The 14,526-nt window shown below is 39.6% G+C and overlaps 2 protein-coding genes across 3 annotated transcripts in view; one reads left to right on the top strand and one right to left on the bottom strand.

The window, feature by feature from the left end:
- LOC139975514 (GTP cyclohydrolase 1-like) overlaps nucleotides 1–14,526 on the bottom strand; it is a 39,763-nt gene that overhangs the window by 21,711 nt on the left and 3,526 nt on the right. Inside the window, exons 2-3 of one of the 2 annotated variants that reach the window (XM_071983499.1) lie at nucleotides 6,963–7,412; nucleotides 384–493 (exon numbers count right to left, since the gene is read on the bottom strand). In XM_071983499.1, coding sequence (XP_071839600.1) covers nucleotides 384–493; nucleotides 6,963–7,326 — 474 coding nt within the window. In that variant the 5' untranslated portion in view covers nucleotides 7,327–7,412. Of the gene's footprint in view, nucleotides 1–383; nucleotides 494–6,962; nucleotides 7,419–14,526 lie in introns of both variants that reach the window. The other variant, XM_071983498.1, reaches the window with a different exon arrangement.
- On the top strand, nucleotides 7,522–9,801 carry LOC139976027 (uncharacterized). The gene is made up of 2 exons (XM_071984414.1): nucleotides 7,522–7,882; nucleotides 8,593–9,801. Exon 2 carries the CDS (start codon nucleotides 8,735–8,737, stop codon nucleotides 9,797–9,799), a length of 1,065 nt encoding a protein of 354 aa, XP_071840515.1. The 5' UTR covers nucleotides 7,522–7,882; nucleotides 8,593–8,734; the 3' UTR covers nucleotides 9,800–9,801.

Here is a 14,526-nt window from a genome sequence, read left to right on the forward strand (position 1 = left end):
GCAAATAAACAACTGAATGCATTAAGGCACGTCACTAAAGTAAACGAGAAAAAGAAGCAGTCCCAAAACTGACCTACAGATGCAACATTAACGACGGAAGAGTAGACTCCTGATAGACTTGGAATGTGAGCGGTGATATTGTGTTGGGTGCAAAAGTTCTTCAAACTTTTATGGTTCGTATTTTCGGCATATGTATCTGGACATTTCTTACACCTAGAGTACAAACTGAGAAGTACTGACACACCCACACACAATAACCACTGATAGCTCATCTGGCACCTGTACAAAAACACTTGTGCAAACATACAACGAAAGCTAAAAGACAAAACATGGACAAAATTCAAAGGATAATATACATACTGTATATGCAGTGTTTGCCTTACCTTGCCAATGAATGGTACTAAATGGTGTTCACACATCGAAAACATCTCAATGTCCTTCACCACCACCATCTCGTCGTGATCTTCATCAAATATTGCATCATTCAGTACATCTGTAAAAAGTAGAAAAACCCCCCAAAAATATGAACGAAAAAACAAACGTGAATTATGATGTTTTACAAGGCTCAAAAGTCACAGGCTATCAGACTCTCTTGACCTATTTAAACTGGATCTTCTGTGGAATTGAAATTTCTGTTTTGTCCATTCTGAACTTTGGTTTGTATCTGATCTTTGATTGGTTTTGTAACAACTTTGTTAAATAATACTGTAGCTGCACTTTAGAGGTGACTATTTCAAAGCGCTTCCCCTTCTCTCGGTATTTGTTGAGAGAGTTGTCAGATGCCGAGGTACACTTTCATCTGTTGTACGGGGATGCTAAGTGGCGGTCTCTGGGAAAGGAATGGGTGTGACAATTTAATACTCGCCTGCCTAATACTTCTCTGAGCAATCATGAAATAAAATAAAAGGCTTGATGTATTAAGCCAATGTTCATCCACATTCATCATATGGATAGGGCTTCAAATTACCTTATCTGTTAGCTCCTTTTTTACCCTTGGGATGAGGCGGTTGTGGGGGGGGGGGCTTCTAGCTTTCTACTGATAAACACATCTCTACATCAATTTTTTCTAATTTTTCTTAAAATATACTGGCTTTTTATGCTCTTCTAACTTTTCAAACAAGATCCTTCAGAAAAAATAAGCATTGTTTCGATGGCCATAACTGACTACCTATCCGTGTCTATCTTGTTCTAGATAATTTTATCAAGTTTCTTATCAAATCCCAAACTAGTTTATAGAAAATCTGCGTTTGGTGTCCCATTTGCATGTGGAACACCTAACCTTATTTTGAACAATCACCATTTCCATGAATAATTGTTTAAACTTTTAACATGATTTTCCATACATAATTGAATATTATGACTGTTTGTTGTTAGGCTTTAAAATTCAAAATTTTGTTAAAACATCACAAGTTATTTGGTCCCATTTTTTACGGAAATACCCAAATATATATATATTTATATATATATATATATATATATATATATATATATATATATATATATATATATATATATATATACATATATATATATATATATATATATATATATATATAAATAAATCTATAAATTAAACAGGCTTTCAGCTCTCTTCTTTTAACCAGACTATTTACCATTCTTCTAATGCTACTTCTTTTTTTCTTTGTCCTTCAAGTTCTATTGATCTCTCTGAATGGAATGAACAGTCAATTTACAAGTTTCTGTGGTTACGATTTAAGGTTGGTGAATTCCCACAAACATGATCCCTGCAGGATATTAAACCTGGGAGTTGCCAGCAACCACACTGGTATAATGGAAAGGTTATGACTTCCTTCAAATGTGGAGACACTCCTTCTATTGTACATAGGTGTTACAAATTAATATTATATTCAACTGTTATTCAATATATGAAATCATAAACATGGCAAATTTCCAATCGTTTCAAAGATAGACATCACAAGCTATTTTCAATTAAACCTGCTTTTTCACTAATCAAACCTATACAGGTCCTTATTGTCATCAGATTGAAGTGAGCTACCAGTCTCTCCCATTTTATTGATGCATGAAAATCATCAAAAGATGAGGGTTCATATTCTGAGTTGATATTTAATTTGCTGACAATGTTAAAATGTACGAACGTAAAATTGGAGAAGAAAAAAAATCACTGGAATTGACAAAGTAAAAGGGTACATGTATAGAGATACCTTGAAATATTTCCATGCCAACACACAGCATTGATAGTAAATATAATATTGAGTATATATAAATATTGAATATAACTGTACATACAGTAGGTAATCGTGTCTGTGTTTACAAAATAAACTGGGCGGGAACTAAAGAAAACAATTTGGTATTAATGCTAATTACAGTATTATGAATCATCTTATTAAGAGATTGGTTGTTATGAGTACAGCCAGACACGGTAGAACGAGGGTGCTAAGGTTGTTGGGAGACAGGTAAGCGAAAAGCGAAGTAAAGTAAATTAACATTCAGGAAGAACATGACTAACCTTTCTTCAACCCCCCCCCTCCCTTACCATCTCCCCTTTTTTGCCCCCTTTGACACCCCTCTTCTCACAGCTCTCTTCCACTCCTTTTTTTTCTACACACCTTTCTGTCTTTGTCCTTCTCCAGAATATTCCCTACCCTCTTCCCTTAGTCCTCTCTTTGTCTCTTTACAGTTTATCTCCTACCTCTCCTCTTTCCCCTGTTGGTTTCTTTCTTCTCTCCACCCCTTGTCAACTAATCCTCTTACATCTATCTCTTTTGTGTTAATCCTGCTCATTAACCTGTGTGTATTCTGTGCGTGTATTTGTCCCTTCTGTTACTGTAACTTGTCATTCAGCCTCTGAACAAGATCCTGCTAGGATCGAAACCTCAGGCCCTTTTACTTTTACACATTGAATTAAATTATACTAGAATTGCCAAAACAACTTATCAGTTCTGGTATTTATGAGCAATGATAATAAATACCAATATCCATTCTATTTATAAAGCACTATCCTGATCGTACCCTGTACCTAACCTCCATTACTGTCAAATATGATGACGTCTAACGCTGCGTCCACCATAAATCCCGTAAAACTACACACTGCCCACTTTCTCCACCAGCTTATTAAAGGGATATGAATGCATACATTTACAATTGCATCAGTTGAACAAAGACAGTAAGTACAACTATACTGTAACTATAGTATAAAGCTGTACCAGAGCAATTATTTGTTGGTACGAACTGAATGATGTTAAGTTATGTAATTTTAATGTTATAATGTATCCTTTTAATGGATATCTTGACGTAATGTGACATGAACATATACATGCAAGAATTTACTTTAATAGACAGTAGAGTCTATTATAAAAATTTACTTAAATGCACATACATGTATGATGTATTTCAGGGGACAAAGTGCTTGAAACTGTAACATTGTACAGTTTTCTAGTGGCACTCTGAAAAAGCCTACATATAGCTTTTGCAACAGATTGGATATATATTTTACAAATGAATGATTTTAATGGAAATTAATGCTCTTAAGGAACAAATCATTTGACATAACAATGCTGGGGGTTCCTTTTGACACATTGCACACAAGTGAACAATTAATGTGAACAATTGACAAGAACAATTAACGAGGATAAACAATTAACGCACATATGTGAGTTCTGATTGGAATCTACAGATTGCAGACAGAGCTACAGTACAAGTATTTTGATTGTGTATGACACACGTTTCAGAAAGTGTGAAATCCCTATAACAGTAATTTTGCAACAACCTTCTCCAACAGACTCTTAAAACATACAAACAAATAATGGATAAGTCTTTTAGACAGCCCGAAAGTTGTGCTACATTCTCAAAACTCTAAGTATGTGTCATAGGAATGCAATCATTCTTCAAACAAGATTGTGGCCTGTATTTATACTGCAACTTTACAGATTATAATAGTGCAGGATGCAAACCTGGCTGAAACACTGTGACAGCATTATTACAGTATAATATATGCAAGTGAATGACCTAATATTGAAATTTATCTTTCTCAGGGCAGACCCTGACATGACTCGCACATCCGTCTCTCCGAGAGTCGTACGACAGCTCCTTCAACAGGTTGAAGGCACTAATCATTCTAGTTTAAACTGTATCTTATAACAAGCCCACACATATCAGTCACTGATATTCCAACTTACGTAAGCAGAACCAGTCAAAGTTTGACGATGCATAAATCAATAACTTCTGCTACTCAATATCAACCTAACGAGGATACTATCCCGGGGCGCTTAATTAAAATTGCTTGGGATGCAACAAGTTGAGCTCGCAGCCGTATAATCTCTCTTTCCTCAGAATTACAAAAAAACTTTCTTCTCATTACAGAGAACAAAAGGAATCTTTGAGGGGGACAAAAAAAGGAGACAAATCTATGGCAAATTGGTTTTGCCGACAGCTGTACTGGGCCAAGAGGTGGTAGTAAAGAAATGGATCTTTAGCTATGAGCGGATATTGAATGTTTGCACAACTAACGCGGGGTGGTTCGGTTTCTTCCGTTGAATTCCGTACGCGGGATAATAAATGAATTTGCGTAGGTGAAAGGCTAACATATGATCATCTAGACTTAAAACAAATAGACTGACTTGATGCCTTTATGCTTCGTTAAAATCTAGCACAATTCATTAAAACGAATTGTGACGACAAATGATCTAGCTGTTCTACCTTTTTCCTGTAATTAAAACCAGGCTTGTCGTTAAATATCTAGTCTGAAAGCAGCTATTTGAGGTTGCTTGTATTCTAGCTGGTTCAAAATTTCCGGTAATTTCAACATGTCTGTTGATATCACTTCAAATAGGATGGCATCATGGCAAGCCATCTAGAACCTTCCACCCCCTCCTCCCCCCCTACCTGTCTCTCGTTACAGTTTCTCAACAACTGATCACTAATTACTAATGAGGTAGTTAAGTCATTCCATTTAATTCTCATGATTTCATTGCCCAATATACTTACATAGAGTATAAATGTATTATCTGGTATTTCAGCACACTGTATCTATTAAAGTGGCTTACAGTATATTGGCTCCATATAGGCTTAATTAAAAAAAAAAGAAAAAAAAAAAAGACCAGTCTGATAACACCTCCAAAAGCGTATTCTCATATGGTAGACAATTTATCTGATATGGTATTTAGTTTATCTCAAAAATACTACACAAATAATTAATTTCATGTATTCGCATTCCTTTCATCTCAATCTTTCTTTATTGAACACGCCCACTTTCAAACATACTGGCATACATTCTACAGAAAAATGAATGTTGACTGGGTATATAATGATTCCATTCAATCATAAAATAATATTTAGTTGCTTGGACAAACATATCCATTCTTTAACCAATCGATTACCACCGTGTTCACATAGAATAATGTGCCTGCCACAAAATAATCACAAGGTTAAGCCCCACCCACTCATTAATATGCATGACATGATGACAGCCCTATCTAAACATCTACAGCACTGACCATGTCCAACATATATACCAAGTATGACATCAATCACATATTTCCGTCTTGAAATACTGTGTTTAGAAACTAGGGCATCACATACACACACAAATGCCCACAGACACATATACACTGTATACGCCAACTTGACTGCATAGGTTCAGATGGATGCCAAAGCACTGGAACCAAAAAAGTTAACTTATTTAGAATAAAACAAAAACTTTATAAATATAAGCAAAGTGGACAAGGAATCCGTTCTAAGAGGAGTGCCATTCTTTTGTCCGATATAACCTTGTAATAATTCCAAGGAAACAAAGTTATCACACAGGTTGAAATTGTCCCCTTCTGTTATGGTTGTGGTGAAAGATCACACCTTTCCACTACCTCTTGTCAATGAGAGATATTCCTCATCAAAACTATAGTGGTTTAACTGATATTCCTCTAGCTCCCCCCCAAAAAACAGAGATATATTTCAAAATTTGGTAAGTCTACACTTGGAGGGGAAAGCTTTATTAAAATAGGTTAGAAGTGTATCATATGACACTACTGTAAGCCTACAGAACTCAAAGAATTTCTTGATAAGGGAATGTATATTATACAGCAGGTACATCTACTTGTACGTATGTTTTTTTTTTACCAATCGATTGAGTTTTCCACTAAAATTAGGCCAGCCATCAAGATTGTACGGAGAACGCTCAGGTGGTCACGCAACAGGAGATCTCTGGTTACCTGCTCTTGTCAATTAGAATTGTGTTAACACAGACTGGAGCGGGTGCACTGTCAATGGTAGCACTAAATAGCTAACTGATTTGTAATGATTAATCATGATCTTGTCATGCTTGCATTGAAAGTGCTCTTTCATTCTAACATTGCTCCAGCAACTGTGTGATTTTTACACTAAAAATCACAGCGGTGAGTTATGATGATTTGGACACAAAAAAATTTGCAAAAGGCAGCGAAAATTGCTTTAATATCATGGATAATGTCACACTGAAAAATAAGTGATTTTCGAAATCCCTTCCCTATATTCCTTTTATGACAAACTCAAATGCACTGGCAGATAGGAAAAAGAAAGAAAACCGAACTTCACACATTCTATGATTTTGATCAATGCATACTGTTCGTGGTAACATGCATTAAGGCCAAAACTGCTCTTCTCTCCCTCTCCCACCCAGCTCTGCTATTTTCTGAGTTTTCTCAAGTTTTTAATCAGCCTATCTAGGCTATTGGACAGAGGGTCAAACTGTTTGAGTAACTGGTACCCATTGGCCATAACCACAACTTGAAGAATCTTAGAACTGTATACAGATCAGGTGGACATGGTACAGACCAGCTACTGTACATAGATGCATAACTTAGTTTTATAAGTTACATCAAACACACTGCAGCAGCTCTGCTTTGCACAGTAAGTAACCAAAAAGCAAGTTGAGAAGGGGATCCTTGCAGTGACCATTTACTTGACTTTCTAGCATATTAGAGAGCAAAAAGGGTTTTGTAATTGCTTACCTGATATTGTCTGTTCATAGCCTTTTGTGAAGAACAGCATAGCTTTTGCTGCCCTTTGCGGTGTTTTCTTCAAACCTTGACGATTGGGGTCCTCTCCCACATGTTGGATGATGTCTTTGTAAGCTGACTCCATGAGGGACAATTCTTTGGTCATTACCACTTTTCTGGGAACATTTTGTTTCGAGACCCGTTCATGATCGCGACTTTCACGATCATCTTCCTGAGATTTGGAAAGGTTTTCACCTTTGGATGGAATGGATAGATCTGAAAGCTTATCTGTTATCAAAGGTAAATGGTCACCTTGGGCTGTACCATTTTGCAGAGTACCATTCTGGAGGCTGTGACTGGTGTTAGTACTCTCCATATCACTGCTGCTGGATGGCTGGAAAGACTGAGAGTTTCTTGAAAGAACTGAATGTGTTACAACTGAAGAAAGCTGTCTGCTTGCAGCTGTATCTGAAATGCAAAGCATCATGCAGTTACCTCAGGCTGTAATATTACTTCCAGACAGAAACACACGATGGCCCAGATTGTCAAGATCCACCATGAATATTTAATTATAGTCTCCACTATAGTAGTGCAGTCGACTCATTCTTTTGTAGTCGATTAATCGCATAGCTCTTCTCGCGATTACTGCGATTACATGGTTACAGTTATGACGCCATCACTGTCATTTTAACATTGCAGAAATACATTCAAAACAAATCTTTCCCCATGGTACACTGTCTTTGTTTATGTAACAGTGGTAACCCTTACCGATGGACTTGGTAAAAGGCGACGAGCGCCATCTATTTTACTTTACTACTTTTTATGAGAATCATTTGTTACGACTACTACTACTATTACAACTTTTTGTGAATGGTCTTCTTTCCATTTTGCGGAGCCATTCTTTTACATGACAAGATTATATTATATTCAGGGTAAGCTTTAATTCATGATTGTGTGATAGGATTTAATTGCAGAGTGATGAAGAGTGTATTTGATTTCGAAATTGCTGTCAATTAAGTAACTTAAGTAACTTAGCTGTCACGGTAGATCGCTGTACACCACTGTGCTATCCTAACGCACGTGTGTTGTGGGGCCTTGGCCTTGACATTATAAGATCTTTGTCACAATGTGCGCTACCTCATGTTATTGCTAAGTTGTATACTATTAAGCTTATACTTATCCCTTTCGTCATTATCATAATCAGTGATGGATGATCAAACTTATAATTAGTAACCATGTTTCCTGGAGATTGGTGAAGCTGTAAATTAGTATTAAAATGTAACATCAGACCTCACATCATCATCAGAGAGTTCCATAATCTCCTTAGCAACCCAATTGTTTAAATGAAGTTGTGTCACATGACATGTCACCTGATATATTATTCTTTTTATTTCTAAAGTGATTTGTTTTAATTCTTTTTGTTGAAGTAATTGAGATTGTTGGATTCATTTAGTGCTTTGCTATGACCAACATCTGAGAAAATAATGAAACAATATTCAATTAAGTAAGAACAATACTCAATGTTTATGACTCCTCGTCACTCATGTATTGGTTCTCAGTGCACAATTAATTTACATTAATTATCCATGATAAGTAATTACCTTAATCTTGTATTTATGATCCTTTTGTTTTGTCTTTGCAGGGTTTTTCATTGCTTATTGTTGTTGAATAAATACCATACAGTAGCAACATGAACCTGTGTTTCGGTCATTACAAATTGGCGTAGTCGGCAGGATAATGGAAACCCCAGAATATTAGAGACCAAAACCCCTGAATATAATACAATGTCTGAAGTGGAAGAGATGCGGCTTGAGCTGAAGTCCTTGCGGGATGCACTGGAAAGGGAGAAGCTGGTTTCGATGAAGGCTAAAGCTGACATCGAGGCACTCCAGAAGTTATCTGTTGGGTCTGAAGCTGACTCAGATAAGGAAGGTGATGAAGATGTCCATAGTACCAGTGAGGAGGGTGAAAAGCAGCCATCTGTGGTATACCTCTCACAGGGTCAACGAATTGATCGATTTTGTGACCGACCTACAAAACTAGGAGATCCGTCTGTACAGGAATGGATCAGAGACATAAGGAGTCAACTGGAGGTCCGACGACTAGGACCTAAGGACCAAGCCAGTCTTATTCTCAACCATCTAGGTGGGAAGGCAAGGAAGGAGATAGCAGGAAGAGGGGATGAAGTTCAGAGGGACCCCAGTAAGATTTTTGCTATTTTGAGTAAAGTCTTTGGTGACGGTGACACTCTCTCACAACTACAACAACGTTTCTTCTCTTATAGACAGAGGGATGGTGAAGATCTTGTAGCTTGCTCCTTAGAACTGGTTGATCTCTTTGACCGTATTTGTCAATTAGACTCATCGTTTCAATCATGCAGGGAGAAAAGTTTAAGGGGAAGACTGGCAGAGGCGGCGAAAGATGAGGGGGTACGGAGAGAGTTACGAAGGCTGAACTTGGAGAATCCAAACATGACGTTCTTCGATGCACGAGACCAAGTGATGGAGTGGATTGGGGTACCAAAGAGCCTGACACAAGGAAAATTCACTGTTCATAAACTTGAGGCAGACAGTGAGTACCATCACCTAATTAAACAACAGGGCAAACAGATAAAGGCACAACAACAACAGATTGATGACCTAATTCAAGCTCTGAAGACTAATGCTGAGAAGTCCTCAAGACCCAATTACACTCATGGAGGAAAGCCATCTGGTACTAGACGATGCTACCAGTGTGACTCTAAGTTTCATTTTAAGCGAGATTGTCCTGACAATCTTATGAATAGGCAACCACAGAGTGGGGCAAGCACAGAAACAGTCTCCACAACCACCAAGGAGCCTTTAAACTAGGGAAGCCTGTCGTTGGCAACCAGGAATCGACAGGTTTAGTTTTGAATAACCCTGGTCATGACACTCTTGTAACCAAAGCAGTAGGAGAATGCCCGAAGATTACAGTTCAGTCTGGATCACTGAGTATCAGGTGCCTTCTTGATACAGGTGCCGAGGTTTCTACGATCACTGAGTCGTTTTTCCTAGAGCACATTACCCAGAGTGGCGAGCTGGTAGATGTAAGTGCTTTTCTGAAGATATCTGGTGCTACTGGTGTAAATGTCCCATACATTGGATATGTGGAGTTACCCATTACTGTGTTGGGTTATGTGTTTCCAGGCATGGGTTTCTTGGTAGTCAAAGACTCTTGTGACCCCCAGTTTGTAGAAAAGAAGAGGATGGTGCCTGGTGTTCTTGGATGTAATATTTTCAGAGCAATGCAGAGGTTGCTGGAGAACAAATGGGGAAGTGATTTTCAAGATAAACTTGTTCTGGAATCTGGCACCATAGAAGACCAGAGGTTGGCTCATGTTATTGCTGCCTTTCAGGATAAGGAGGAAGATTTGAATAACCGAGGTGTGGATCATAGTATTGCTCGTGTATGTGCTGAAAAATTGGTACTGGTGGCTGCAAACACCATTACGTCCATACAGGTATCAGTCCAACCCTCGACTGGTTCAAAACCATATGTTGCCATGATTGCACAGTTGAATGCTGAGGACAGGACACACCTACCCACTGGCTTGCAGGTTGCACCAACACTTGTTTCCGTTGATCGAAGTGGTGTTGCTCCGTTGCAGGTAGCTAATTTTTCGAATCATGACATTTATCTCCAACCAAGGGCTCCTGTTGGGATTGCTGAAGGTGCATCATTAGGGTCGATGGTCCAGGTGAAACAAGTTGATGTCAATGAAATACAAGTGCAGACAGTTGATGCGAATGAACTCCAGACTGTATCAGAACCACCTGAACAAGTATCAACAAGGGCTATTCCACTGGAATCCAAGATGACTATTGGTGACAAGTTAAATGTATCTCGAAGGGAGGAGCTAAGAGCTCTGCTCCATAGGTATGATGATGTTTTCAGCCAGCACGAGGACGACCTTGGCTTCTGCGATAAGGTGGAACACCGCATTATCCTACTGGACGATAAACCAGTTAAGGTACCACATAGGAGAATTCCACCTCACAGATGGAAGGAAGTTCGTGACCACCTGCAACAACTTTTGTCTCGACAGATTATCAGAGAATCGTCTAGCCCATATGCGTCACCAGTGGTGCTAGTTCGAAAGAAGGATAACAGCCTGAGAATGTGCGTAGACTACAGAGCTCTCAACGCAAAGACACACCGTGATGCTTACCCCATTCCCAGAATTGAAGAAGCCTTAGATGCACTTAAAGGAGCTAACTACTTCTGCAGTCTTGATTTAGCTCACGGTTACCACCAGGTCCCGGTTTCTGAGAGTGATATAGAAAAGACCGCTTTCCGAGTTGGTACAGGAGGTCTCTACGAGTTCACACGAATGCCGTTTGGACTAACAAACGCCCCAGCGACATTCATGCGATTGATGGATAAAGTTTTTGGTGATGAGAACTTCCAAACAGTCCTTATCTATTTGGACGATATTTTAGTATTTGGGCGAACTTTCCAGGAAACACAACAACGTTTAGAGATGGTTCTGAGTAGGCTGCGATCATACAATTTGAAAGTCAAGCCAGAGAAGTGTTACTTGTATGAGGAACGATTGAGATACCTTGGCCATATTGTTAGCAAGGATGGTATTCTCCCTGATCCTGAGAAAACGAGAGCCATTCAGAATTGGAAAAGACCTGAAACTGAAAGAGAGTTGCGGAGCTTTATGGGGCTCGCAAGTTATTACCGACGTTTTGTTGCAAACTTTTCCAAGATAGCAGCACCCCTCCATGCTCTGACAGGTGGCCAGAGATGTAAAGCAAAACGTCCTCACAACCCAACCAGATCAGTTGCAGACAGATGGGAGGCAAAACATGAGGAAGCTTTCCTTGAGCTGAAATCAAAGCTTACCACCGCACCGGTATTGGGCTACCCTGACTTTCAGCGCCCATACATTCTTGAAGTAGACGCAAGCTTACTTGGTTTCGGAGCAGTACTCTCCCAACAACAGGAGACTGGACGAGTTGTTATAGCTTATGCAAGCCGAGGACTGAAGCTCGATGAGAAGCAGATGAGTAACTACAGTAGTATGAAGCTTGAACTGATGGCGCTTCACTGGGCCATCACAGTGAAGTTCAGAGATTTACTGCTGGGGGCAGAATTTGTCGTATACACTGACAATAACCCATTGAGCTATTTAAAGACATCTGCCAAGTTGGGGGCAGTGGAAACACGTTGGGCAGCTGAGTTGTCCCAGTTCCATTTTGACATTGCATACCGATCAGGGAAGTCCAATGTGAATGCTGACTCATTGAGCAGAAAGGAATTCCATGGCGAAGAACCCGTCTCTGCTCGATTTGGGGAAATTGTTGCTGTTGCTGGTGACCTTCACACAATGTCCACTTCGGGCATAACTCTTCCAAATGAGGTGAAAGAAAGGATACAGGAACGTACCCAGGAGGTGTGGCAGCAAGAATTACATAGTCTGCCAGAGAGAGTTCAACCATCGTCCACCTTTCCTCTACCCTCCATGTCCACTGAAGGGATAGCTCGACTGCAGTCTACTGATCCAGTTGTAAGTAGATTACGACATTACTGGGATCTGAAACAGAAACCAACTATCTGTAAACTAATGAAGGAATCCAGAGAAGCACGGAAATTGCTTCGAGAATGGGAGCGTATATCAGAGAAAGATGGTATACTGTACCGTACAATCACTTTAAAGGGACAGAGGGTACAGCAGATTTGCCTACCATTGCAACTAAAAGATACCGTCCTCAACTGTGTTCACGACCAGACTGGTCACCAGGGATCAGAGAAAACGTTTAAATTGGCAAGGTTAAGATGTCATTGGATTGGCATGGCTAATGACATCGTGGAGTACTGCAGGAGATGTCCGAGGTGTACACTTGCCAAAAGTGGACCAAAGATCAAGACATCCATGGGTTCAGTGGTTGCCAAAAGGCCACTGGAAATTGTAGCAATTGACTTTACAATGCTAGAGCCCAGTTGTGGAGGTGTAGAAAATGTGCTAGTCCTTACAGACGTGTTTACAAAATTTACGCAGGCTGTTCCTACAAGAGATCAGAAAGCATCAACAGTAGCTCAGGTTCTATTCAGAGAGTGGTTCATCAAGTTTGGTATCCCAGAGAGAATCCACAGCGACCAAGGTCGGAACTTCGAGAGCCGATTAGTCCAGGAGTTGTGTAATTTGTACAACATCAAGAAAACACACACCACCCCCTACCACCCGGAGGGCAATGCACAATGCGAACGTTTTAACAGGACAATGCATGACCGCTTGAGGACATTGTCTATGGATAAGAAGAGAAAATGGCATAAGTATCTTCCTGAATTGGTGTATGCATATAATATAACACCACATACCACCACTGGATACTCCCCTCATTATCTATTTTTTGGAAGAGAACCAACATTACCCATTGATCATTTGTTGGGTATTGAGAGTGACGAGACGTGGATGGCAGATCACCATCAGAGGCTAAGGACAGCTCTTGATATTGCTGCATCCAATATTGAGAAGGAAGCACAACGACGTCAGGAAAAACATGGCCAGCCAGCTCCCAATACTAGTTTACCAATTGGCGCCAGAGTATATACCAGGAACAGGAAAGTAAAGGGTAGAAACAAGATACAAGATTTCTGGGACGATATCCCACATAAAGTTATTTACCGTCCCTATCCTGATGGTAACGTGTATGTTATTGAACCCCTTAACGGAAATGGCACAACAAAGACATTGCACCGAAGAGACATACTTGATTCAAAGGAATTGGTTCAAACTTTGGAACCTGCAGGGCCAAGTGAGGAAGTACCTGCTGTTGAAGCCCTAAGCCAGAACTCAGATGACGAAGTAATCGACTCAGCTTGGTGGGTAGAGAATGTCAACCCCGACGCCCGACAGCCTTGCAGCCGTAACGATAGCAATAAGTCAATTGAAATTGCTACAGCGCCGATGCCCGATGCTGATGAAACTAACACTACAGCAGACGTAGACCATGAAGTTCCCAGTGACTCTGTTGATATGAACTCATACGTAAACGAAAAGGATTTAGGGAACAACACCTTGAGGCGTTCATCCCGAAGTAATGCTGGTGTGCACTCGAACCCTAGTAAACTTCCCAGGTCTGCAATTCAGCAAGAGGTTCGAACTAGTTTTGTTGACCCAACTGTTTTAGCTAATATATCTCAAACTCAGCTCCTGTTGGCACAGATGCTTGCCAAGTGTTAGTGTTGATTCCTACAGTTATATGCTTCTGTGTGTTCGTTAGATTTAGGTTGGTTTGGAAAGAATTCTTTTCAATTTAATTTTATTGTATATATGTTGTTGTCGCCACTCAAGCGCTGCGTAGATGTTTTAGCAAATGTATATGTATTCAACCTTCCAGGTAATGCCTATACTTAGCAGAGCTTCGTCTATCACATTCCGCATGCAGCATTGTGCAGAATAATTCATTCGGATTATGTATTATTGCTGGGATATATTTCAAGATTTGCATGTAACTGTATTATCTCGATCAGTGGTAGTCAGTCTATCTTGTCATTTTGTAACATTTGCTCATTGGTACTCAGTTTAAGAAAGGGTTAGCAATTG

The sequence above is a fragment of the Apostichopus japonicus genome, chromosome 11 (genome assembly GCF_037975245.1).
Source record: "Apostichopus japonicus isolate 1M-3 chromosome 11, ASM3797524v1, whole genome shotgun sequence".
Taxonomy (NCBI): Eukaryota; Metazoa; Echinodermata; class Holothuroidea; order Aspidochirotida; family Stichopodidae; genus Apostichopus; species Apostichopus japonicus.